Genomic DNA, 25,631 nt, shown 5'->3' with positions numbered 1-25,631 from the left:
TAAGTGTTAAGCAATCACCTAAGGATTGTTTTCTAATTCAGAATTATTTATAATTCATAATTCTAATTCAGAATTATTAAATCTTCTGAGTGAATATTGAGATACTTGTATTGCACCTAATGTGGCAAAATATTTCACTTTTGCTATAATGTTAAACTCTGAAGTCCACCAGAAGAGAACATTTCCTTAACCCCCATGCTATGCACTGAACACATTCATGTCAAAAATCTACCAAGAGTACTAATAATTTCTGAGCCATTAAGAACAAGTATTTGCAAAATAAATAATCTTATATTTTTACATACAGTGCACTATCTGAGGTCCTGTAAGGTATCTCCTTGATTAACTTCCTTATTGTCATATATTTATTCATTTTCTCAAGAGGAGAATGACACATGAGAGCTTTTAAAATATATTCAATGAATAAAGTCTCTTTCTAGGAATTCAAGTCCACTTCTTCCCATTTAGCTGACTTCAGGAAACTCACCAAGAAATAAGTAGTCTGCTATAGAGTACAGGTCTGGTGAGTCCAGTAAATGTATCTTTGAATCCTGGTTGCCACTTACAGACTCTGTGACTCTTGGGCTAGTTGTTGTCTATACACTGGGACTGGTTTTAAGTGAGATAGCGGAGGCCTAATAAGTGCTCAGTGGCTGTTCGTAATGCTTTACATAAACTCTGTTTTCCTTCACTGATTCACTTTAGAAAGTGCAAACCACCTTCCCTCTGCTTTTCATCTAATTCTCCTATATATGTCCTTCTCATAAGGAACTGCTAGTTTAAAATCAGGTCCATCTCAGGCCAGTGTTTAGAATGAAGTGAAGAGGTGGGATAAACTAAACATTGCCAAAGGAGTGCCAAAGGAGTGTAGACAAACTTTGATGATTCCAGACCACTGAAAAGACCCAGGTTTGAGGGCTGACTCTGCCCCTCACTGGCTATGACTCAATCTCACATTCCATCAAATGTCAACAACTGCATGGACCTACATGGCTTTTTAGAACAGTGGTCTCCAGGCTCTTCTGATTGCACAAACTATCAATAAAAATATTTGGGACACACATCCTCCCATCTGGATATAATATTTATATTGTTCTTCTGTACTAATATAGCATGCATGTTATAAAATATATACAAAAATGAGATTAAAACAAAGAATTCTAATATCGCAATAAAATTTTTTCATTCTAATTTTTCTTCTCATCCTCAGTGGGTTACCCTGCAAAACTCACTTTGGAGACCACTGGTTCAGAGGACTGACTAAGATAATGTTCATTAAAATATGTTATGAGCTGTAAAGTGCTATTTAAGTATTATATAATAATGATGCAAATGTTTCACAAAAATGTTATGCCATTATAATGCCTACTATATGCCAGACACTTACTACTATTTTCCCTCATTTTTCAGATAAGGAAAGGAAGGCACAGAGAGATCAAGTAACATGTTCAAGGTCACAAAGCTAGTAAGTTGCAAGGACAGAATTAGACCCAGGGACTATCAGAATCTAAAGCCAGTACTCTAATGATCTCCCAGTGACCAAGGTCCTGTAGGATGTCCCTGGGGACCGAGACAACGGTAGCTAAAGGCTATAATCCACAATTCCTCTCTACCAAGCACAGAGCCTATTTCAACAGTCTACAATCTTACCTGATGGACAAGAGTTCTGCTCAGCTCAGGGCCCTCTCTCCTCAGGGCTGGTCTTCATGCCAGGAACAACCCAGCTGACAGCAAAAGACATTCTCTATCGGCTGCGAGCATCCAAAGCCAAGTGTGTTGTGGTCAGTGAGGAGGTGGTCCCAGCAGTGGAGTCCATCATGTCAGAGTGTCCTGACTTAGAGACCAAACTCCTGGTGTCTCCACACAGCCAGAACGGGTGGCTCAGCTTCCAGGAATTATTTCAGTGAGTATTTTCCCCCGCCTCAACTGCAGTACCAGCAATAACACCAATTACAACTGTATCTCGGAGTCTCCTTGCCTCAAGGACTCAGCAATACTATCACTCGATCCAGACCCCTTCCCATAAAAGAATCACCTAATATGGGGTGCCTGGGTGGCTCAGTTGGTTGGGCGGCTGACTTCAGCTCAGGTCATGATCTCTCAGTCTGTGAGTCTGAGCCTTACATCGGGCTCTGTGCTCGCAGCTCAGAGCCTGGCGCCTGCTTTCGATTCTGTGTCTCCCTCTCTCTCTGCCCCTCCCCTGCTTGCTCTTTGTCTCTTTCTCAAATAATAAGCATTAAAAATTTTTTTTAAAGAATCACCTAATAAAATATTTTTAAGCACAGAAGAAAAGATGTAGCTCTGCCTCCGTTTCCCTACCTCCTACTGTGGCTTGTTATGAGTACACTGCATGGCTTGGATTTAGCCTAATCCTAGATCACCTCTCCCACTACTCTCCCTGCCTTGATTCCCTCTGGCCACCCTTTAATTCCTCAAACATGCCCCACTTCAGGGCCTTTGTACCTGCTGTTTTTTCTGCCTGAAATGCTTTTCCAACGTCCTCTTCACAGCTGACTCCTTCCTGTCAGATTTTAGCTTGAATGTTTTATTCTCAGTGAGATTGTCTCTGACCACCCTATCTACAGAATTCCAAACCACTCTATCACATCATCCTGTTTTCTTCATAGCAGTCATTACTATCTGAATATTGTGTCCAGTCATTTTTCCCTTATATACTGTGTTTTTATCCTCTGCAATAGGGGTTGGCAAAATAGGGTCCATGGGCCAATTCTGGCTCAGCACCGGTTTTTGTAAATCTTATAAGAACTGAGTAGAGTAGTTGCAACAGAGACCATATGGCCCACAAATTCTAAGATATTTGCTGTATGGCCCTTTATAGAAAATGTTTGCCAAACTCTGCCCTAAACTGTAAGCTCCAAGAAGACAGGGGCACTGTTGATCTGCTTGGTTGATCACTCTATCTCCAGTTCCTACCATACAGGTGATACTTAATAAATATTTGCTGAATGAATGAATGAACAAAACAGATCACTGAACCTTGGTTTTACTCATATGTAAAACAGGGATAATTATACTGCACATATCTCAAGTGTTGTTTTGGGGATAAAATAAGCTAATATGTGAGAAAGTACTTCCTCAACTATAAAAAAATAGAATGTTAATTAATGGTATTATCCTTCAAAGAGCTATTAAATACAATATTTTTTAAAAATTCTTCCAGGGGCGCCTGGGTGGCGCAGTCGGTTAAGCGTCCGACTTCAACCAGGTCACGATCTCGCGGTCCGTGAGTTCGAGCCCCGCGTCAGGCTCTGGGCTGATGGCTCAGAGCCTGGAGCCTGTTTCCGATTCTGTGTCTCCCTCTCTCTCTGCCCCTCCCCCGTTCATGCTCTGTCTCTCTCTGTCCCAAAAATAAATAAACGTTGAAAAAAAAAAAAAAAAAAAAAGAATAGTCTTTAAAAAAAAAAAAATAAAAAAAAAAAATAAAAAAAATAAAAATTCTTCCAGAGAAGGGGCGCCTGGGTGGCGCAGTCGGTTAGGCGTCCGACTTCAGCCAGGTCACGATCTCGCGGTCCGTGAGTTCGAGCCCCGCGTCAGGCTCTGGGCTGATGGCTCAGAGCCTGGAGCCTGTTTCCGATTCTGTGTCTCCCTCTCTCTCTGCCCCTCCCCCGTTCATGCTCTGTCTCTCTCTGTCCCAAAAATAAATAAACGTTGAAAAAAAAAATTAAAAAAAAAAAAAATTCTTCCAGAGAAGCTTAAAGAAAGAAGACATGAATAGGGCAGTGGTGTGTGTGTTTGCTGAAATGAAATTTTATCCTACTAATTAATGCAAACCAAATTCCTGTTATTAGTCAATCCCAAAATTCTCTCCCAAGGGCTATGCCAATGAATCCTGTTTGTGTCTTTTATAAGCTGTGTACCCTGGGATAAGTCAAGTAACATCTCCGAAACTCTCTCTTATCCAAAGAATGGGGATAAGGATAGTATATACTTCACTGGGTTGTAAAAGAATTAAATGTGATGAAGCATGTGAAGTGTTTAGTATAAAGCCTGGCACATAGTAATCTCTCCACAAATATTATAGTAATTATAATTACTCATATTATTTTCAGTTAATAAAGTCATTCGGCAGTGTAGCGATTCCCTAAGGTAATAGCACCCAGATTATTTGAATATGCATCTCCGTCAGTAAAATATTTTTAACACTCCCACAATACATGCATATTAATTTATAAATCATATACATGTGTTTTTGGTTATTATACAAATACCAAAAATAAATACTTTAAATAATAAATACAAGAATGCATATAATTTGAAGTCCTCTTAGTTTCTTCCCCATCTCGGGTATCTTATATACTCCTAACGGCAAGCACCCCTACTTCACAGGTCCCTGCCCTAACCAACTCTGCAATGTGCCATTGAGTCCCTTAAAAGTGCCCAAAAAATCAGAAGAAAAAGGACTTTGAATTCACTGAGAAGCAAGATATCCCAAAATTTAGTGGCATAAAGCAACATTTTATTTTCTCAAGATTCTGTAGGTCAGAAGTCCACGCAGGGGCACGTGGGTGGCTCAGGTGGTTAAACGTCCAACTTCGGCTCAGGTCATGATTTCACAGTTTGTGGGTTTGAGCCCCACATCAGGCTCTCTGCTGACAGCTCAGAGCCTGGAGCCTGGAGTCTGCTTCAGATTCTGTGTCTCCCTCTGTCCCTGCCCCTCCCTCTCTCACACTCTGTCTCTCTCTCTCTCTCTCTTTCAAAAATAAATAAACATTAAAAAAAAAAAAGTTCACACAGGCCTCAGCAGAGGCAGCTTATCCTTCTCCATATCAGCTTGACTGAAGCTCAAGGACCCAAGGGGGTTCACTCACAAGTCTGAGGCTCTGGTGTTAGCTATTGGCTGAAGCACCTCACTTGTCCCATACATGCCCTCTGTCTCCAGCAGGAAGGTCTGAACGTTTTCCTATGGTGGCTGCATCCCCCCACCCCCGCCCCAGTGAAAGTGAAAACTACCAAGCCTCTTAAGACCTAGGCTGAGAAGTCAAAGAAATTCTGCCACACTCTGTCAATCAAAATTAGTCATAAGGCCATCCCAGATTCAAGGAGAGAGGACATAGGCTCCACTCCTCAGTGAGGGAATGGCATTCTTGTGCAGGGTGGGAAGGAAATGTTGGAGCTGTCTGTGCAGATAATCTTATACAGATACTGTTATTATCTATTCATAGAATGCTCTTGGCTTTAGTAATAGGAGATCCAACTATAAGTGGCTTAAACAACACAAACTATTTTATTATATGACAAGTAAGAAGTACAGAGATAGAGTCGAATGAGAGTTGGTTATTCAGTAGTTTGATGAAATTAGCATGAACCCAGATTCATTCATCTTTCCATCGTGCTATCCTCAGTGTGTCTGCTAATCCCTCCTGTGATCCCAACATGGCTAGAGTTGTCCCAGACATAATGTACTTTCACAACAATATCCGAAGTCCAGAAAACAAGATAGGTGGGGTGAGGAAAGGCAGCATCCCTTCCTTATGACTCTTTAAAATAAGGAAACGTTTTCCATAAAGCCTTTAAATCTCATTGACCATAACTGCAACATGTACCATCCCTAAATCAGTCTCTGGTACAAGAATGAGCATGATTGGCTTAGGATAATCAAGATTCACCCCCTAGAGCTATATAAGGAACAGTCTCCCCTGCCTGATACCTGAACAAAATCAGAGTTTTATCAGTGCAAGGAAGAAGAATGGGATGCTATATGGTAAGAAGCTGTGTCTGTCAGCGATATTGAAGATGCTGAACAAAAAGTATTAAAAAGTTTGATTCAAATGCCAAAAGATCTTCCTTTAAATCATAAAAACTCTTGAAATGTTAATAAAAATTCACAAAGATTCACTGATTTTTGAAAAAATCATAGATTAAAAGAAGCACTGAGAGAAAAAGTTTAAATACACATCCTTTTGCCATTGATTTTGAAAGTCTCTTGGTTATCTATGTGACCTATACAAAGGTGGCACTTAAAAAAACAGACAGGTGAGTTGTTAAAGCTTAGTACTTATCTACAAAGTCCCTTTAAGATTTCTTGAGAATTTCCTCTCAAGGAGGCTTTGGATTAGGTTTTGTTCTATTAACTGTTCTCTGGTATCAAGAAGATATATATATATATATATATATATATATATATATATGCAAATATATATGCATATATATGCAAATATGCATATATATATATATATATATATATATATATATATATATATATATATATATATATATATATGCAAATATATATAGAGAGAGATAAACTGGTCTTCCATCTTCAGCCACTATGTTGGGATCCATATTTTACAGATCTGCCTCTGCAGAGCACAGCTGTGTAGAAACAGGAAGTCAAGAACCAATGGCCATTTATTTCACCAGTGGGACCACAGGTGCTCCCAAGATGGCCCAGCACTCTCAGAGCAGCCTTGGAATTGGGTACACCCTTTGTGGAAGGTAGGAAGGAAAACTGTTTTTGTTAAATTCTCCCCTGAGCCGCCCACATGTGTATCCAACTGAGCTGACACCACCACTTGGAGGGTTATTGGATTTCTCCAATATAATGTCTACAAAACAGAACCCTTGATGCCCCTGCCCAACCCTAGATCAGTAAATGGCACCATCTCACCAACTGATCAAGCAAGAACTTATGGATTAAATAGGCGATGGGAATTAAGGAGTGCACTTGTGATGAGCACAGGGTGATGTACAGGAATCACCCTTGGCCACATCTCGATAACCGTATGTCTGGCTCCTTCTCATTGCCAGAGAAGCTCACCCACCCAGAAAGGCCTTCCTAGATATCTCAAAGCTATCACATTACCTGTTTTATTTTCCTCAGAGCACTTATCACTATTTGATATTATGATACTGATCTATACTCATTCATTTTATTGTGTGCTTGTTAGCTATCTGTCTTACTGAAGTAAGAGCAGATATCTAGTCTATCTCACTATGCTAGGCAGAACAGTGCCTAGCATATATTGACACAATAAATATTTGTTGCTTCAATGAACAAACCTAGAATATCATGCCAAACCCAGCCTCCCTATTTTCATATTACCTAGGATTCTGAAGAAGTTCTCTAACAAAATAACAAAAGTGGGAGGTAGAATAATAGCTCATCCTGCCTTCGGGTTTCTTTTGATCTTTCTCTGTAGCCCCTGATGTTCTGGCCAGTTCTCAAAGACACCAGTTTGTTTGCTTTTCTGTTTTTGTTTTTGTTTTTGTTTTGTTTTGTGGGATTTCTTTCTTTCTTTAGCTTTGTTTTGGGTTTTTTTTTTTTTTTTTTTTTTTTGGTCTTGTTGCTTCTCCATATCACTTAGGTATTGGCTAGACCTGAAGTCCTCAGATATCATATGGAACATGTCTGACACTGGCTGGATCAAGGCTGCCATTGGCAGTGTGTTTTCATCCTGGCTTCAGGGAGCGTGTGTCTTTGTACATCGGATGGCCCAGTTTGACACCGACACTTTCTTAGATGTAAGTCATGACTTCTAGCTACATCTCTCCCTTGTCTCCTCTAAAACTACAGAGAAATGATTCTTCAGAATATAGTTTCCTGGGCTTGTGGAAATAATTCCTTTTTAAGAACTGAAGTCTCCAGGGATTTGGCCTTTGAATGTATTTAACAGAGAGGAAACACCCACAACACTCTCAGGCATAAAATCCACTCTTGTGCTTCAAACTGTTCAGGATTTCTAATGTCCCACTGAGCATGAGATTCTAAGTAACAGATTAGAAGTCTCAAGTCCAAACAAATCTTTGGTTCTGACTGAGTGAAACAAAAACAATAGGTGATAAATCCCAAACCCTGTGTAGAGAAGACTAACAGGTGGGGTCACCTTTCTCCCAGAGCAGCTCCTTCCATTCTCCCCTCACCCTGAGCTTCTCACTTTGTTATTCTCAGAACCCAATGTTTGTCTTGAAATCAGGCATGTCCCTCCTTTTCAGCCAGAGACAGCTAGATTGAGGTATCAGATTGCTCTCATTTCTTTAGCCTTTAGAAAGATGTGATTCAGGCCAATTATTTTTCACCCATAAAAAATCAATTATGCTTAACAAAATACATGTTATTAAACAAACACCACACCTGTGTCAATAAAAGCTATACTCACCCTGTTATTTTGCTAACTGGTCTGACGAGATGGCTTGAGGGTCTTAACAGAAATGCTGGGTAGCATAAGAACTAGGATCTCTCCATCAGGCTAATAAAGTGTCCTAAGTAGATAAACTAAGTTTGCAGTTCTGAAACCTGCATTTTTAAAAATAAGAATAATAATTTTAGTAAAATATTAAATATTGTATAGTATTTAAGTAAGATACATAATATACTTATTTTAATCAATTTATTTAACATTTTATTAAGACATAGTAATGCTAGTAATATGTTAATATTAATGTATTATTATATTATTAATCTATATTATTTAACATTAAATAAGTTGATTAAAATAAGACTATTCTTATTTTACAAAGATAGTGTGTATTTTAAAATACACACAAATACACAAAGATGTGTGTATTTTAAGTGCTCTAAAAACTTTACGCTATTCTTAGGTATAAGCACTTACACCTACTAAGAATAGTTGGGGGTCCCCTGGGTGGCGCAGTCGGTTAAGCGTCCGACTTCAGCCAGGTCATGATCTCGCGGTCCGTTAGTTCGAGCCCCGCGTCGGCTCTGGGCTGATGGCTCGGAGCCTGGAGCCTGTTTCTGATTCTGTGTCTCCCTCTCTCTGACCCTCCCCCGTTCATGCTCTGTCTCTCTCTGTCCCAAAAATAAATAAATTAAAAAAAAAAAAAAAAAGAATAGTTGGAATCCAGGGAGCAATTACACACAGTAGAGACGTTCACTTACAGATCAAAAGTTTTTCATGATCCAGAGAGACTAGAAATACATCTTGAAAGCCTTCTCTCAAATGTTTAAGTTTAATACAAATTGTCAATTTATCACTTGGCATAGTCGAACCTCTCTAGAAACAGGAAATCTAAAACGTGAGTATCTCTCTAGATTTAACCTATGTCATTATTTTTCTTTAAGGAGCTAGAGGGAAAATGAGCCCAGCAAATCTGGGCCTGGAAAATGACTTATGCATTTAATCAATCCACTTGAAAGGACTGGTATCTTTTATAGAAGCAGTATTGGGAAAGTTTTGGTAGGTTAGCTCACATCTAGGGTGAGTATTGTGCAGGAATATATGGGCAGGAGGTTTCAAAATTCCACCATGAAAGGTAATTTGCACCCCTGAGGTAGAATCAACCAGTTCCTACTTTGGGGTTGGTCTCAATTTCGACAATTTACTTTTTGTTGAATTTGATTGTGTGTGTCTATTACTGTAACATATATGTATTCTTCCCAATAATTGGAAGTTTCCAATGGACATCCAGTCACTAGTGACAATAAATATTTGCTTTCTCATGCCTAGTAGTGATCATGAGATGAAAACATGCTAATGATAGACGTTGAGGGGTTGCAGACATCAGCTCTGGTTGTGGCCTCTAATGAACCACTTCTGAAACTGTCTTTCTCCATCATCCAGACGCTCACCACTTATCCCATCACGACCCTGTGCAGCGCTCCCACTGTGTACCGGATGCTTGTGCAAAAAGACCTTAAAAGGTACTTGGGCAGAAATCTCCATTTGAACCACAAACAAAAGCTATAGTCCCGCATCACCCCTTCTCAGCACAGGATAGCCCAGGTTTCCTCAGTCTTGCCACTAGTGACATTTGGACTGAATAATTCTGTGTTGTCGGGGACTGTCCTGTGCACTGTAGGATGTTGAGCAACATTCTGCCTGGCTTCCACCTACTAGATGCCAGTAGAACCTCCCTCGCAACCATCAAAACTGTCTTCAGATATTGCCTAATCACTTCCCAGTTGCCCCTAAGGATAGCCTCTAGGGGCAACTGAACGTTTTCCCAGGGACAACCAGAACCCTGAAGTCTGAGAACCAACCTCCCTCCCCAAATCCAGCTGCATTCATATTGTCTTGAAGAGAAGCTAATGAAGTCTTATGACTTGAAGATTATAATCAATTTATCCAAATCATCTGAACACCTAGTGGACTTGCAATGCATATTTACTTAACTAATACAAATTGAGTACCTGAAGAAAAAGAGAAAGGAAGAGAGAAATAATTTAAGTAGTATAGGCTCACCCATCCTCTGCACCCTCAAGTGTGGATGCCCAGAAGGGAGAGTGCTATGAAACAAAATAAAGCAGATATGAATGTAAGCATCTTGCTCACATTTCAAGAGTAGTTCAGGGCTTTCCAGGATTATTTTGAATAGGCACAACTCCTGTCCTCCCTATTTGACACCTCAATGCACCGGAGCTGGGCTATTCCAGACTTCCTCACTTGAGAAAGTGGGCAGTGGAGTAGTAAGGCCAGTGGTTAACTGACCAAGCTCCAAAGCCAAACAAGTAGGGCTCCACTATTTACTGACAGTGTGACCTCAGACACTCCAGATGACCTTACTAAGTCTCCTTAACTCCATCCACAAGAGAGGATTAAGGGCTGCCTCATGCGGTTGTGGAGAGAATTCAGGGAAATGGCCTACTTGGTGAGATACTTGACAAATGGTAAGGGCAGGGTAGTCAATTCAGCCCTTTATTATATGTGAGGCCTCGAACAACCTCTTTATATTCTCTCAGCCTCTAGTTCCTGATCTGTATAATAAGGATGTGAGGATTATGAGAATGCTCCTAAAGCCCTCACAGCATAGTAGGTTCTTAATTAATGTTAGCTGTTTTATCACTTGGCCCATAATAAGCACTTAAGATCATTATTGGTATTTTCTCCTACCTTCTCCCCTCCTTTAATGATCTGCTAAAATGCAAGCTCTGTCAGGAAATTTTATTTGAATTACTAACATGCCCCACACACCTACAACCATGTCTGACAAGATAGTAGGTGCTCAAAAATATTTGCTGACTGAACTTTCCTACTTGTCTTTCCTAGCTCATTTGCTTGTTGCTAGAACATACTAATAATGTTTTAGTGAAAGCCACTCAGATTTCTCCCATCAAAGACCCTATATCTGTGTCTACAGATATAAATTCAAGAAGCTACGGCACTGCTTGACAGGAGGGGAGCCACTCAACCCCGAGGTGCTGGAACAGTGGAAGGCACAAACTGGACTGGAACTGTATGAGGGCTACGGACAGACAGAAGTGGTATGTTTAATGGGCAGTTTAGGTTTAGCACATTGGGAACATTTCAACCCCAGACTGAGCCCCTGAAGAGTCCCCTTGGTGTTGTAAATTTTTATGGAATTTCCCAGCATACCTTACCTTGCAAGTAACCACCAAAACCTCTGAATTGCCCAATTAGGTTTGGCTAGAGGGGAATTAGGATTATTCCTTCCAGTCTTCCTGCCTTCTTCCCATGCTGGAGAAGTCTCAAAGGTGTTAGGGGTCAGAGAGGGTCAGATTTGAGCAGCTCATCTTCTCAGCAACACTGAGGACCCCACAGAGCCCCAGTGGGGAATTTATCCCAAGGTGCACTAAGTGGTATCCTTAGTCTAAGGAGTAGTTTTCAAAGTGTGGTCCTCAAATCAGCAGCATCAGCTGCACGTGGAAATTTGGTAGCAATTCAAATTCTCAGACACCCCACCTGGCCAGACCTACTGAATCAGAAACTCTGAGATGGTGCCTGGAAATCTGTGCTTGAAAAATGAATGCTCCAGGTGACTCTGGTACACGCTTATGTTTGAGAAGCACTGATCTAAAATAATGTGCATGTGTGTATGTGTACGTGTGTGTGTGTGTGTGTGTGTGTGTGTGTGTGTGTGTGTGTATAACTGGGAAAATCAGTCAATACTGAGTCTTATGTTTTATTGTCATGATATAAATAGCTACAGAAATTGAATTTTTACATCCTTATATAAAACATGTTCTCTCAACAGGGAATAATTTGTGCCAATCAGAAAGGACAAGAAATTAAACTGGGTTCAATGGGCAAAGGAGTACAACCCTATGATGTCCAGGTCAGTTATATCTGTTTCAATAAGGAAAAAACGTTTTACAGTTTTCTACTAGTCATTGTACAACTATTTATAACCTGTTTTCACACTGTAAAAAAACAAATTTAGGAACCTAAATTGTTCCTTTCATTCTAGATTATAGATGAAAATGGCAACGTCCTACCACCTGGCAAAGAAGGGGAAATTGCCCTCAGACTACAGACTACACGGCCTTTCTGTTTCTTCTCTGAATATGTGGTACAAGAATGTAAAATATGCTAGTCACACTTTAATAGAAAAGGTGGTACAGGGAATCATACAGACTTGGGTCCAAATTTCATATCCATCACGTGTTGCTGTGTAAATTTGGGCAAGTCACAAAATCCAAGTCTATTTCATCAACTGCAAAATGGGGAGAATATCATCTATCTCCTAGGAGTTGTGCAAAGATTAAATTCTATGTGTAAGAAACCAGTTGCAGTGAGTGTCCTCAGAAAAGACAACTAGGCAGGCTGCAGAGGGCAGGGAGGGAGTGATAGGGAGTGGTAGAGGTGGAAGAGGGGTTTACTTTTTATTATATTCTTGAACCTTTTGTATTCTACACTAGGAATTACATTTCTTTAAATTAATTTCTTTTAGAAATAGAATGCACAATGTACAAGTCACTCCATGGGTGCCATAGCCCTTTGTCTATTCTGACCAAGAGTCATCTTTGATTCCTAGGACAATCCAGAGAAAACTGCTGCCACGATAAGAGGGAATTTTTATGTCACTGGAGACAGAGGAGTGATGGACAGTGATGGGTATTTCTGGTTTGTTGGTAGAGCTGATGATGTCATCATATCCTCTGGGTTTGTATATTTGCTACTCTTACTCTTAGGAAGTAATTGATGGTCAGGGGAGGTCTATTGGGTGGTGTAGTGACCGAGGGCTTCTTTTCCTCTTCCAGGTACCGTATTGGGCCATTTGAAGTGGAGAGTGCACTAATCGAGCACCCAGCAGTTGTTGAATCAGCTGTTGTCAGTAGTCCAGATCCAATCAGAGGAGAGGTAGAGTGAATGTCATTAATGTAGCAATTTCATATTTTCAAGTTCTATCCATTTGACCATGTTAAGGAGTGAATCAGGAGTAGTCATGTACTTCTTATTATGAAGCACATGTGCCAAAAATGTATACTAGGTAATCAAGTTTACAAATGAGTTGCATCTCAAAGGGGATGTATTAGCATTCTTTTAGAGGCAAATGACAGAAACTCAACTCAAACTGACTTAAGTTTTTAAAAAAAGGAATTTACTGGCTTACACATAAGTGAGGTCTTCAGGTACAGCTACATCCAAGGGTTCATGTGAAGTTAGCAAAACCGTCTCTCTCCATCTCTTGGCTGTTGTTCTTTAGGTTGGTTCCATTCGGAAAGATTCTTCCTACTTGACAGCAACCACTCCAAATGCACACAGCTTAACAACCAGGAAAAGAGACAGCTCCCTTTCCACCAGTTTCAAGCAACTCCCAGAATAATATTTGCCTATTTTAGATCACATATCCAACCAACGTGGTCCAGGGAATGGTATATGCTCACTGGCCAGACCTAGATCATATGCCGGTCACTGGAGGTAGGAGTTAGTGTCAACACCACTAGAGAGAGAAGTTAGGGTAATGCTCTGTAGGAAACTCAGGGTACTGTTACTAAAAGAGGAAGAGATGCTACAGAAGAAAAAACAGCAGATTCTACTGTATGTACTATTGTCATGGAAATCAAAATACATTGCATTACAGGAACAATGCAAATAGGATGTTGTGGCCAGGTTCCCAAACAAGTCCCACAAGCCTACTTTCAACCTATTAAAGGGAATCTGGGGAATGACAGGAATAACCTTAGGTTTAGGAGGAAGCCATGTAGTATGAAAGGGAGACTTTCCTTTCCTTGAGGAAATTTCTAATAGAGTAAGTAGCAAAATTTCAAAATCAGTTTCTGTATCAGCATCCTCCCACATCTCTTTCTCTACTGCCATTCATATAACTGTGGCCCTCTGCAGTGACTCTATGGATCCCACACTCAAACCTCTTGTACCACTTCCCCATTCAATGAATTCCATTCTTCAAAGTATTTTCCTCCTGCTACCATAGTCTCAATAGAGCTTATTTCAGGTGAACATTAGAAGTAAATACCAACTGGAATCAATGTAGGAATAATTAATAATTTATACTTAACTAACTTCAATAATTAATTAGTGAGCTTTGCATGGTATTCCAAAGAGAAGCAAAAAAAAATATTCAGAGGTAGACCAATCCTTCCTGAGAGTTCATCCCCCAGCATACAAAATCCCTCCACTAAGCCTCCCCAAACCCCTTTCAAACTGTATTCTCTGGGAACTCCATTTGTCCCCCCTACTGCATGTTTCTAATAGCATAGGTTTGAAATAAGTGGTTATCGGTAAATCAAGGATTGCCTATTAGGATTAGTCTGACTGAAATGTCAAATACATGTGGACATGTAAATAAAACTCGACCTTTACCCTTAATGAAACACTGCACTCCTCACACTCAGAAACCATTTGTCTGGAATTAGATCTCAAAACCTCATTTGTAATCCAAGCTTTGTTCAGAGGTGATCTCTGGATTTGCATTCATCACTCAAGCTCCTGTTAATTACAAGTACCTGTGTTCAGCATTGGCTCCAAACTCTTGATATGTCTGAAAAACAAACATCAATATAAATGGACTTTTCTCCTGCAGGTAGTGAAAGCTTTTGTTGTCTTATCTGCACCCTTTAAATCATCCAACCCAGAGAAATTAACTCTTGAACTTCAGGATCATGTGAAAAAATCAACTGCACCTTACAAATATCCAAGAAAGGCAAGTATTTTTGCCCAAAAGTTAATGTATTACCAAACAAGGATCTAAGGTAGTAAGTACATAGAGTTTATTAGCTTGTGACTTTATGTTTGCTCAGTATGTAAGCAGAGGATACCTATTTCAACTTGTTTTGCCCTAACAATTTTGCTTTAGAAAATTTATTTTCAAATATTTGATAAACTAGCTTTGATCAACTCTGCAATACTGAGTAACTACTAAGGATCCTTATAAGACTAATCAGTCCCATTCCATGAGAAAAAAAAAAAAAAAATACTGGCAAATTGATTTTAAAAACCACCTGGGCACACCTGGGTGACTTGGTCAGTTAAGCATCCTATTCTTGATTTCAGCTCAAGTCATTATCTTGGCTCAAGTCATGATCTCACAGTTATGAGATAGAGCCCCAAGGCTCCATGTTGAGCATGGAACCTACTTGGGATTCTCTCTCTCCCTTTCTTTCTGCCCCTCCCCGTCTCGTGCTCTCTCTCTCTCAAATAAACTTTAAAATATGTTTTTAAAAAATGAAAACAGCACCTAATTCAACAATCATGGCACTCTTGATCCATAATACCCTTACAAATTCAAAGCACAGGGCTTTAGTATCAAACTGACCAAACTTAAGGCTTAGAAAAATATATATATACTATCCGAAGAAACTGTGGAATCTTTCCTGAAACCTTCTTCTTCAAGGGAGTATTTAAGAATAATTCTATAAAAGGGTGCCTGGCTGGCTCAGGCGGTTGGGCGTCCGCCTTCAGCCCAGGTCATGATCCCGCACTTTGTGGGTTCGAGACATGCATCAGGTTCTGTGCTGACAGCTTGGAGCCTGGAGACTGCCTCAAATTCTGTGTGTGTCTCTCTCTCTGCCCCTCCCCTGCTTGCACTCTATCTCCCCAAAATAAATATTTTTAATTTTAATAAAAAAAAATAATTCTATATAAAAACATAGAGATGGCACTGCAACTTCCTTCCTTCTCATCCCAGAATACTATTGGTTGATATTGATCCTTAACATGAGAATTCCATTTCAGTTGGTATTTCAACCAAAAGGTAGTTAACTTTAAGAATAGTTACATTTTCAGGGGCGCCTGGGTGGCGCAGTCGGTTAAGCGTCCGACTTCAGCCAGGTCACGATCTCGCGGTCCGTGAGTTCGAGCCCCGCGTCGGGCTCTGGGCTGATGGCTCAGAGCCTGGAGCCTGTTTCCGATTCTGTGTCTCCCTCTCTCTCTGCCCCTCCCCGTTCATGCTCTGTCTCTCTCTGTCCCAAAAATAAATAAACGTTGAAAAAAAAAAATTAAAAAAAAAAAAAGAATAGTTACATTTTCTCCATTAAATTTACTAAATCCATGGCAGTTGATTTTCAGAAATGTTATTGGAGAAAATCTTAAAATACAATAGTTACATCTTGAGGAAGGGAAACGAAGAGGATTTACCATGGACATAAGGGGAAAATTGTGTGTACTCAAAATTCTCTCTCAAAAATCTCCCTCAGAAACTGCAGGACCCAGTTCTTAAAAGCCCAAACCCCAAGAATTAACTTGTTTCCTTGTGCATTTAGGTGTGGCCTCTATTTCCCTGGGGTAGTGGAGGCCTAGGTCCAATTGAACTTAGGAGTAAAGGAATTGTTATATTCTTCTGACAAAGCACACAGCCTCTGCACTAAAAACCCATGATGGAGCTCCATTGTCAACTTTACTATATAAACACAAGAATTTCAATGAGCTTGGTGGGCTAAGACAACCCCTAGACTCAAACTCCATGCTAGAGTTGCATGAAAGCTTTCCCTATTGTACTGACAGCTGGGATTGTCAAAATGGAATCAAGTGTCTCATAATGTGTTTCTGTTAATTAGGTGGAATTTGTTCCAGAACTCCCAAAGACAATCACTGGGAAAATCAAACGCAACGTTTTGAGAGACCATGAATGGGGTAGAACATAGCCTGATAAGAGATGATGGCATTAAGTTGTTAATAGGGCTGCTTTTAGTCCTTGCTTCCTAACAATTTAGTGATTAGTCTCTTAAAATGCTGAAGATTTTTCCTGGTTGAAAAACTCAATTTTTTGTTTTGCAATTAGCCAAAAAATAAATGAAAATCTAAAAACATTTGGGAAGAAAACTGTTATAATGACCAAACTGACAAAGGCAATGCTTTTAATGATTTACAAGGGTTTAAAATAGCAAATAATTACTTAGAAAAGCACAGTGGACATTGAATTATCTTGTGAATGATTAAGCCAAAATAAAGATTAGAACTATTCTAAAAGTTCAAGACTGAATTTCTTCAAGGTGCTTGGGTAGTTCAGTTGGTTGAGCATCCAACTTCGGCTCAGGTCATGGTCTTGTAGTTTGTTAGTTCTAGCCCCACATTGGGCTCTCTGCTGTCAATGTGGAGCCCACTTTGATCCTCTGTCCCCGATTCTCTCTGCCCCTCCCCTGCTCATGCTCTCTCTCAAAAATAAATAAATCTAAAAATAATAATTTCTAAGATCTTTTTATTAGTTCTTTAAAATATTAATATTTTATAATCTTTAATTTTATTAGTTTATATTTTAATATTAATATTAAAATAAGGAATATAAATAATCCAAAAACCAAATAAGTGCATTTAATTGACTACTGTATTACTATACCTCCTTTTGAAGCAAATTTGCTGCAAAATATCTAAAGTTTGGATTACTTAATAAGAGTAATTATTCAAGAGCAATTATTAAATGTTTTATATCTTTTTTTATATAATCATTTATAAAAATGATTTATATTTTAGGACAATGTATAATTTGACATAAAAACATCTTTTATGAGGTATCTATTATAAATCAAGAGATTTATGGGGCACCTAGGTGGCTCAGTCGGTTAAGCATCCGACTTCAGCTCAGGCCATTATCTCACCATTCGTGAGTTTGAGCCCCACAGCCCTGCGTTGGGCTCTGTGCTGACAGCTCAGAGCCCAGAGCCTGCTTCAGATTCTGTGTCTCCCTCTCTCTCTGCCCCTGCCCTGCTCACACTCTGTCTCTCTCTCAAAAAAAAGAAACATTAAAAAAAAAGTATATATATATATATATTATACATATGTATGTGTATACACACACACACATAAATCAAGAGATTTACTAAGAGGCAGAAAGAAAGAAAAAGCACAGAACACCAATCTTTAGGGAACAAATTTATTTTGATTTTTCTGAAAATATCAGAAACTATGAAAAAAAAGCTAAATATCTGGCCATAACAAAAGCAAAATACAAATAAAAAGAACATTTAGAAATCATGTTTAACCTTAAACAAACATGTCTCAAAATAACAAGTATAACACCCTATCCTCCACAAAGCAAAACAAATTTACTAAACCACAACACTGGAGTTTTTTTTAGCTGACGTAACTTAAAAACAAAAACAAAAACAAAAATTAAATGGAAAAAAAAAAAAAAAACAACAACACTCAATTTCCACCCTGGAATCTTGTCACTTATAAAACAACATGCTCAAAAGTCAGTGACAATAAAGTTATGAAACCTGAAAATGCATCAATGAATGAAATCAGATTCCAACAGAACACAGTGCTTTACAGCTGGAAAGAATAGCTTTTGTCGCAGGTCTTACCAAATAAAAATAAATACAAGAGGATTAAAAACAAACTACTAAATCAAAATCTTTCTGTAGAGTAGCAGCTTTCACAAAGTAAAAGGAACCCAGTTCCACAAACTTGGATGTTCTGTAAGCATATGGCCAATTTTATTCCCAGAGTCCCAAAGTCTTGCACTATCAAAATAAAAGTGTCTTTGTCTTGGAGCAAGTCTGATGAAGGCACCAAAATCCTATCCTCCGTGACAGTTAAAATGCTCTGATCATCCTTTTAAAATGATCTCAACCTATTAAGAGTTAACACTCTAAATATCTAAAGATCTAGAAGGACTTGCAGCCTCATCTGCATTACCAAGGTCCAATCTATAGTCTTTTCCCCTCCCTAATCCTTCTAGTCTGGTTTACCAAGCAGGACCACTAGTTTAGGAGGATAAAAATACATTACCACATTCCCTGGCCATTAAACAGACATAGACATTGGTGAAGGAAGACTCAACATTTATAATACTTATGAACTTTTTAAAACTTAAAAATAAACCCATCTAAATGTGAATTTCACAGCCTCTTAATATTTATTTTCAACCTGGACTTCTTATGCAGCCCTCTTTGGTGAGTCTCTTCCAGTTTTTTTCAGTAGTTTTACCCTGGGGGAAACCTTGAAAAAACTTTCAAATTGTTTCATGGCATGTGAGTGTCAGCACTAAGTTAAGGATACTCTTATTTCACAGAAATCCTGAACTATCAGACTATGACTCAGAGAGTTCTTTCTCTTCTCCTGGACAAAATCTCGGGCTGAGACTCAGAGAAGGGATTTCGCACCTAGTCATACACAGGTGTTGAGAAAAGGAGGGGAAAGGCTATTTGGTTTTGCAGTTCTTCACAGAGAGTTTTAGTTAAGGCCTCAGACTCCTTGCTATCTTTTCTTCACTCTCATGCCCAAGTGTGTGTGGAAACATTTCAAGAGTTCCTTTGGCGATGTGACTGTTCCAACGAGTCAGTTCCTATCAATCCAAGAATCTTATCACTTTTAAGAAAATACATTTTCTCCAGGACCTTGCAGGAACTTGTTTGTTCATGTGATAAAAAAAAAAAAAAAGTCTGCTAAATAGACTAGTGTCTTAGCCATCCTTCATCTCCAAAGCACTCTGCAAAATCTGGCCTAATATTTTCTTGTAAGTACTCTGGCAATTGACCTTTCAACTCAAATATCCTGTTGAGAACTCTTCTGACAAGCCACTGGATTTCTGTATGTAGATTTATGTGCTCTTTGTTCAGATTTGAGCTTTATTTATTTTTAAACATTCCTGCATAAATGGGTCTTTAATAAAGTTAACCATTTCTGCAGCATTATCCAGAACTTTCTTCATTTCAACTCCAAGTGTTTTCTATCAGCACCTCTCTGGGAAGAAAGCAGTGTGCTATAACATGAATGTCAACATTTCCTTTTACCAGAATGAGGCAAAACTGGTCATGGAGCCAAGGATGAGCACCAGGAGTAGAGATGACAGACCTTCAGTCTTCAGTTATAAAGACCCATTAAATTTATATTGCCTTTGTCTTGAGAGGCTCCTCGCAGCAGAACAAGCTTTCTTGAATTTCGTCATCATTCACCAACCTTACCAAGGCTACAGTAGGACAAATATTCATGGAATCTGTTGACTCATCAACCCAGACAGAGAAGCGGCTGCTTTTCAGTTAATTACCCAAACCTCTTTAGTATCAGGAGACATAAATCAATTTATTAAACTGAAAGTGAAGGCTTTTCAATTTCTTATACTGCTTCTTGCCCTCACATATTAATGTTATATTGGTATTATTACATTGGTATTATTATATTATTATTAAATTTTTCTAATATAATGCTGCTACTAAAATTTTGCTTTCTAAACCTTTTACTGAATGTGATTTTTTGTTTTTTTAAGATTTTATTTTTAAGCAATCTCTACACCCAACAGGGGGCTCAAACCTACAACCCCGAGATCAAGGGTCACATGCTCTACGAAGTGAGCCAGTCAGGTGCCCCTGAATGTGACTTTTTTAAACACAGTTTACTGTTCTGATATTCCAGATGCCATTTAAAATAATCAACATCTTTACTTATCAAATGGCTATGATTTATAGTTGCAATTGCTAGAGCAAATGCTAGGTTTGTAAGTTGCATTCCACAATGTACAATGGAAGACAACAGCTTGGATTGTAAATCCATAAGATCACTGAAAAGTAGCTTTCACTGTAAAGAAAGAATTTGTGTCCCTTGTTGCACTGGCATACCAAAGTATCACAGAAGACTAATTCTTCATCACTAACCTCAACAGAAATGTCTGTATTTCTATGCCTAGAATGGTCCTCTTCTATCTTACACCATGACCTCAAAAATTGCAGCACTGGAACATCAGATTTGTTTAACAAATGTTAATAAAATATAAAATCTGCCATAGTAACTAAGAGTTACAAAGTAACTCTAAGAATCACAAAAAAATGCAAAAACTTCACAAAAAACAATTCACTCCTCACCTAGAAGACCCATGTTTTTGCAATGTTTACAACAAAGTGACAGGGGACAGATGAGTTGCAACATGTAAAAATTCCTTCCTTAGAATGCTAATTTCCCTAGGAGTGTCTCTTACAGAGTTTGTTTACTCCAGTAAGTTAGATGGCAGTGCAGAAAGGGAGGCTGGGGAAAGTAATCATGAGGGAGAGCCCAACATTATCCTCCTGTCACCAATGCAAGTGCTCCATGCAAGTGCTCACCAATTATCCACAGTTTTTCCCAGCTAAACAAAATTCACATAAGCCAAACTGCACCTGGCACATGGGGCTGAAAAGTTCTCTAACATAACTGTTAATGGAGCTGCTCAATCACTGTTCACTATTGTGAGTACAGCATTATGCAACATACAAAGTTCAAAACCTGTATGTATTTTCAATCACAATTTTATACAGAATCCTACCAACATCTCACCAAATGCCACCAGAGAAACCTACCTGCAACACCAAATGTTTTTTTCTCTATGAGAGGTCATTTTCATTTGGCTCAGATCCTTCTGTGACTTGACTTTCAAGTTCAAGATTAGCTCCTCCCTCACTCACCACCTGTGTCTCAGATCTTGGTTTTGTGTGCCCCAGCTCCTCATTATTTTCTGGTACCACTTGCTGGTTATTTTTTCCTTCTGCTGGGTCATTTTGATTTGATTTGTCACCAGATTCCAATTTAGCTTCTTTCCCATTTCCTGCTTGTGCTGGCTGCTTTGGGTTAAGCTGTGATGGGTCCTTAGCACTCTTAACCACCTCCTGGAGATTATACTTTCTGAACAACATGTAATCTGTCACAACACTCAGGCAACAGACAGCTTTAATGATTTCTACTACCACTGTGTACTGTGGATTGGTAAGATCCACTTTATTTTCCGAATTGAGGCTGCCTACTATTCCTGTAACAAAAAGAATAGGGAAACGCTTAGAGGGAGAAGGGTACCATGAAGCTTGACAGATACAAACACAATCTTTCATCTTTCCATTTGGGACTTGTTAAAAGCAATATACATACTAGTCTATGCTTCTACATGGACCTCAGTCAAACTCTGTGAACTCTTTCAATAAATAAATACAAATAAAATCCTGAAATATTTAATCAGAGTAATTTTTTTTTCCAAAGAAAATTCAATCTTGATTTGGAAGACTTAATATCTAACTACCAGAAAGTCTCATATCCAAGTCTGTTAGGTCTGATATTATTTTAAGGACTTTTTTTTTTTTTAAAGTAATCTCTGTCCCCAATGTGGGGCTCGAGCTCACAACCCTGAGATCAAGAGTCACATGCTCTACCAGCTGAGCCAACCATGCGCCCTTATTTTAAGGACATTTTAATATACTTGTTTTATATCCAAAAATATAAGCCTTAAATCTTAAAAAAAAATTCCTAAAAACAAGTTTTACTATTACATACAAACGTAAAATCACTAAAAGAAACATACCTGCCAATTCTTTGATAACTTCTTCTCTATTCATGTGGCTGTTATTTCGAGATTTATATACAATCTGAAATGTCCCTTTGTTTGGAGCTTTAAACCAGGGTTCCAAAAATGTTTCTGCATATTTTTTCATGTCTTCTAAGAAAGCCTTGCATGTGCCCGAAATAGGTAACATTCGTAGAATAACCCGAGTCTTCTTCTTCTTGGTTTTATACATATCCTGAAGAATATGATGTACCAATTTCTCAGGTTCTGAAAGAAAAGAAAAAAATCAGCAAAAAAAGAACAAGAATATAAGCTCTCAGACATTTTAAAACCTCTTCAAACTGTCCAAAATGAATTTTCATTGTCAGCAACCTACATCAACAGTATAGTAGAAGAAATTATCACGACGAACATTAATAAGTCTAATCAAACAGTTTTTCCAACTTTCTTCACTGCCTATGATTACTACTATATCTAATATGTTAACTCTTCAGCATTACGACTGCTTTCACTAAAAACAACAGTTCATGAAAACACTGGAGTTAACATTTTTGTGATGTCTGACTTGTCCAAACAAGACCATATTGTTTTCCTATAACAAGAGCAACTACCAACATATTGTTATTAAACAGTTTTTTTTTTTTTTTTACAATAATAAACAAAACAAAATCTGCAAGTCACTTTAAAAGATTTAATTAAGGGGTGTCTGGGTGGCTCAGCAGGTGAAGCATCTGACTCTTGATTTCAACTCAGGGCATGATCTCACTGTCATGGGATCAAGCCCTGTCTGGGGCTCTGAGTTGAGCATGGAGCCTGCTTGGGATTCTCTCTTTCCATCTCTCTCTGCCCCTCCCCTACTCACTCTCTCCAAATATAAATAAACTTAAAAACCACACATTCAACTCATCCATTGATCAAATTTGTACAAAAATCCAGATCTCAGAACTCAGAGGAGCCCCAAGACCATGAATTACACAAAATCATCATATGATCCTTAGGCCACATCCTGATGACATACAAGTCTATTTGGGGCTACTCAGTGTTTTCAATACTTTTAAATTAGTTAACTACATTAAAAAATCTACAAACTTCTCCAGATTTCCACCTTCTTTTCAAAAATCAAAAGACCTGGCTCTATTAGGACTACATTCCAGATGGTTAGTCATTCCAAATTGGCTGGAGCTGAATAGCAGCTGCTTCTTTTAGACAGAACTTGTACTCTTGTTTCACCTAAAGTTACACGCAAAGAAAGTGGCAAAGCCAGGTTTCCATTCTTAAGCCAATGTTATGTTCACCACACCATTCTACCTTTCCATATGCTTAGTGCTAAAACAGTGTGAAGAAGATCAATCAAATTATTAACTGAGCCGTGACCATGAAGCCACTTTTTAGGCAGTATTCACTAAGACAAGGAGATGTCTAGATATTATAGGCTCAATAATCTTAAGGCTTATTAGACACACCTATCCCAAGTGTCCTGATGAAGACTACGTTATTTGCTCCACTCTCCACTGATTGGAATCTTCTTAGCTGCATCTCCGTAGATGCTTTAATGTCACCAACTTCTTTCTTCAAGGCAGCCTCCATATCATCATCTTCTCCCTCACTTCCAGAGGGCTGCTGATCTTTGTCTGTAAACTGCATAAAATTAATGAGCAAAAATGCCAAAACAGCTCATGTTAAAAGCTGTCACTATGTATTTATGTGAAACCTCCAGTGGCAGATGGATCAATACTGACAATAAAGCTTTTTATTAAGAAACTGACACATCACTCCCTACAAAATGTAGAGGAAAAAGGAAGTTCCTTCAGACTGGGGTACATATAATTTGAAAATGCTTTCAAAAATATCTTGACACTCTGGGACACAGGGAAATGTGCTCACCAAATGAATTACTTCAAGGTAAACCTTAAATCCCATCACTAGGTATCTTTGTACCTAATGAGACCATCTCCTTTTGGTGAGATTAGACCAACCTGTTATGGCATTAAAAACCCTTATCTCTATTCTACTAAGGAAGAGGGAACAAAAATAGTTTGAGAATTTGCTCAAGACACCAGTGGAGACAGGACACTAACTTGTTGCCTAGTTCTCTGCCCCACCAATGGAGTTTGCCAGTCAGGCACCAGTAATAATTAGACCCATTTATGGAACCTTTATTATTTATCAGGATGTATTTATATACATAAGCAACTTGTCAGCCAACATTAAATATACTATCATTTATTCTTTTTTATCTAGCTCAGCAGAATTAAATAATACGCCCATGCCGTAGATCTAGTAAATAACAGTACTTGAATCCAAATCCCCTGTGTATTATCTATCCTCCCCCTTTTAATTAATTCAGGTGTTTCTGTATTAGTCCAGATCTTATGCCAATAATATAAAGATTTCCAAACTGTGTTGAGACAATTAGATCTTAGATGGAATTGGTACAAAAATTTTTGCTTTTTAAAATGTATTTACACGTGCATTTGAGAAATAACTAGCACTAGTACTAAACCCACTATTTCAGACACAATGCTTAGGACAATTATTACAACCATGGCGTAAAGACGGTGGTAAGATATATAAAAACTATGACGACCAATGAAGTTTCCCCTGTGAATTTGGACCGTTTACTTAACCTACTTGAGCTCCAGTGTCCTCGTGAATATTACTTCACAAGTCTACCGTAAGAAATAAACGTTTCTTTGAGGGCTTCAGAAACACAACACGTGGATCTCAGAAGCAATCTATAAACAGGAGCCCCTGTGATTAATAATGGGAAAAACCCCTCAAATGGGCAAGCTTTTCAAGCACGCGACCTGGCAGCGATCTACAACTCAGACTCCGCGAGATGGCGGGAACACAGACCAGGCCACAAAACTCGCGCACGCGTAGAAGACAGCCGGCCTTCCTGCATTCCTTTCTTTTCTCACAGGCCCGCTTACCCTCTCTGGGGCTCGTACCTTTTCCGGCCCGTACATGTCGTCGCCGTATTCGTTGAGCAGACTGTAGGCCTCCTCCACGCACTTGCGCTCGTTCATGTTGCAGGTAATGAGAATGCCCTGTAGCCCGGGTTCCAGCTGCCGTGGCCCACCGCCGTCGCAGCGCCGCGCCCGCTTGGCCTGCACATACTGAGCTTTCCCTTTGCGCTTTCCACCGCTAGACTGAGGAGGCGGCTGGACGGGGGCCGCCATGGCGCGTGAGAACCAAGGCTAGCGAGAAACAGCTTTCTCCTCTATTCCCGGCTTCCTCACCTCTGCTGACGCCAGCTGCTTTCGTCATGTGTG

The 25,631-nt window shown here is 39.0% G+C and overlaps 2 protein-coding genes across 3 annotated transcripts in view; one reads left to right on the top strand and one right to left on the bottom strand.

Moving 5' to 3' along the window:
* LOC112853131 (acyl-coenzyme A synthetase ACSM4, mitochondrial) overlaps positions 1 to 16,759 on the top strand; it is a 21,299-nt gene extending 4,540 nt beyond the window's left edge. The window contains exons 3-13 of the mRNA XM_086692887.1: positions 1,696 to 1,903; positions 6,313 to 6,456; positions 7,326 to 7,482; positions 9,540 to 9,619; positions 11,056 to 11,179; positions 11,911 to 11,991; positions 12,124 to 12,225; positions 12,691 to 12,818; positions 12,917 to 13,016; positions 14,701 to 14,820; positions 16,673 to 16,759. Coding sequence (XP_086549013.1) covers positions 1,696 to 1,903; positions 6,313 to 6,456; positions 7,326 to 7,482; positions 9,540 to 9,619; positions 11,056 to 11,179; positions 11,911 to 11,991; positions 12,124 to 12,225; positions 12,691 to 12,818; positions 12,917 to 13,016; positions 14,701 to 14,820; positions 16,673 to 16,759 — 1,331 coding nt within the window. The remainder of the gene's footprint in view (positions 1 to 1,695; positions 1,904 to 6,312; positions 6,457 to 7,325; positions 7,483 to 9,539; positions 9,620 to 11,055; positions 11,180 to 11,910; positions 11,992 to 12,123; positions 12,226 to 12,690; positions 12,819 to 12,916; positions 13,017 to 14,700; positions 14,821 to 16,672) is intronic.
* Positions 14,640 to 25,631, bottom strand: THUMPD1 (THUMP domain 1 NAT10 acetyltransferase adaptor). 2 transcript variants are annotated; one of them, XM_086692851.1, is made up of 5 exons: positions 25,308 to 25,631; positions 23,820 to 23,994; positions 22,375 to 22,623; positions 21,382 to 21,831; positions 14,640 to 14,658 (listed from the first exon to the last, which is right to left on the bottom strand). In XM_086692851.1, the coding sequence occupies exons 1-4, from the start codon at positions 25,536 to 25,538 to the stop codon at positions 21,410 to 21,412; spliced, it is 1,077 nt and encodes a 358-aa protein (XP_086548977.1). In that variant the 5' UTR covers positions 25,539 to 25,631; the 3' UTR covers positions 14,640 to 14,658; positions 21,382 to 21,409. The 2 variants fall into 2 exon arrangements, with proteins under 2 accessions (XP_086548977.1, XP_086548976.1); XM_086692850.1 differs by lacking the exon at positions 14,640 to 14,658 and having other exon boundaries at positions 17,972 to 21,831; positions 25,308 to 25,630.

This window comes from Puma concolor, chromosome E3 (assembly GCF_028749965.1).
Source record: "Puma concolor isolate L17-30 chromosome E3, mPumCon1.1.hap2, whole genome shotgun sequence".
Lineage (NCBI taxonomy): Eukaryota > Metazoa > Chordata > Mammalia > Carnivora > Felidae > Puma > Puma concolor.
The sequence above is the reverse complement of the archived record's forward strand: the minus strand, read 5'-3'. Positions and strand labels throughout refer to the sequence as shown.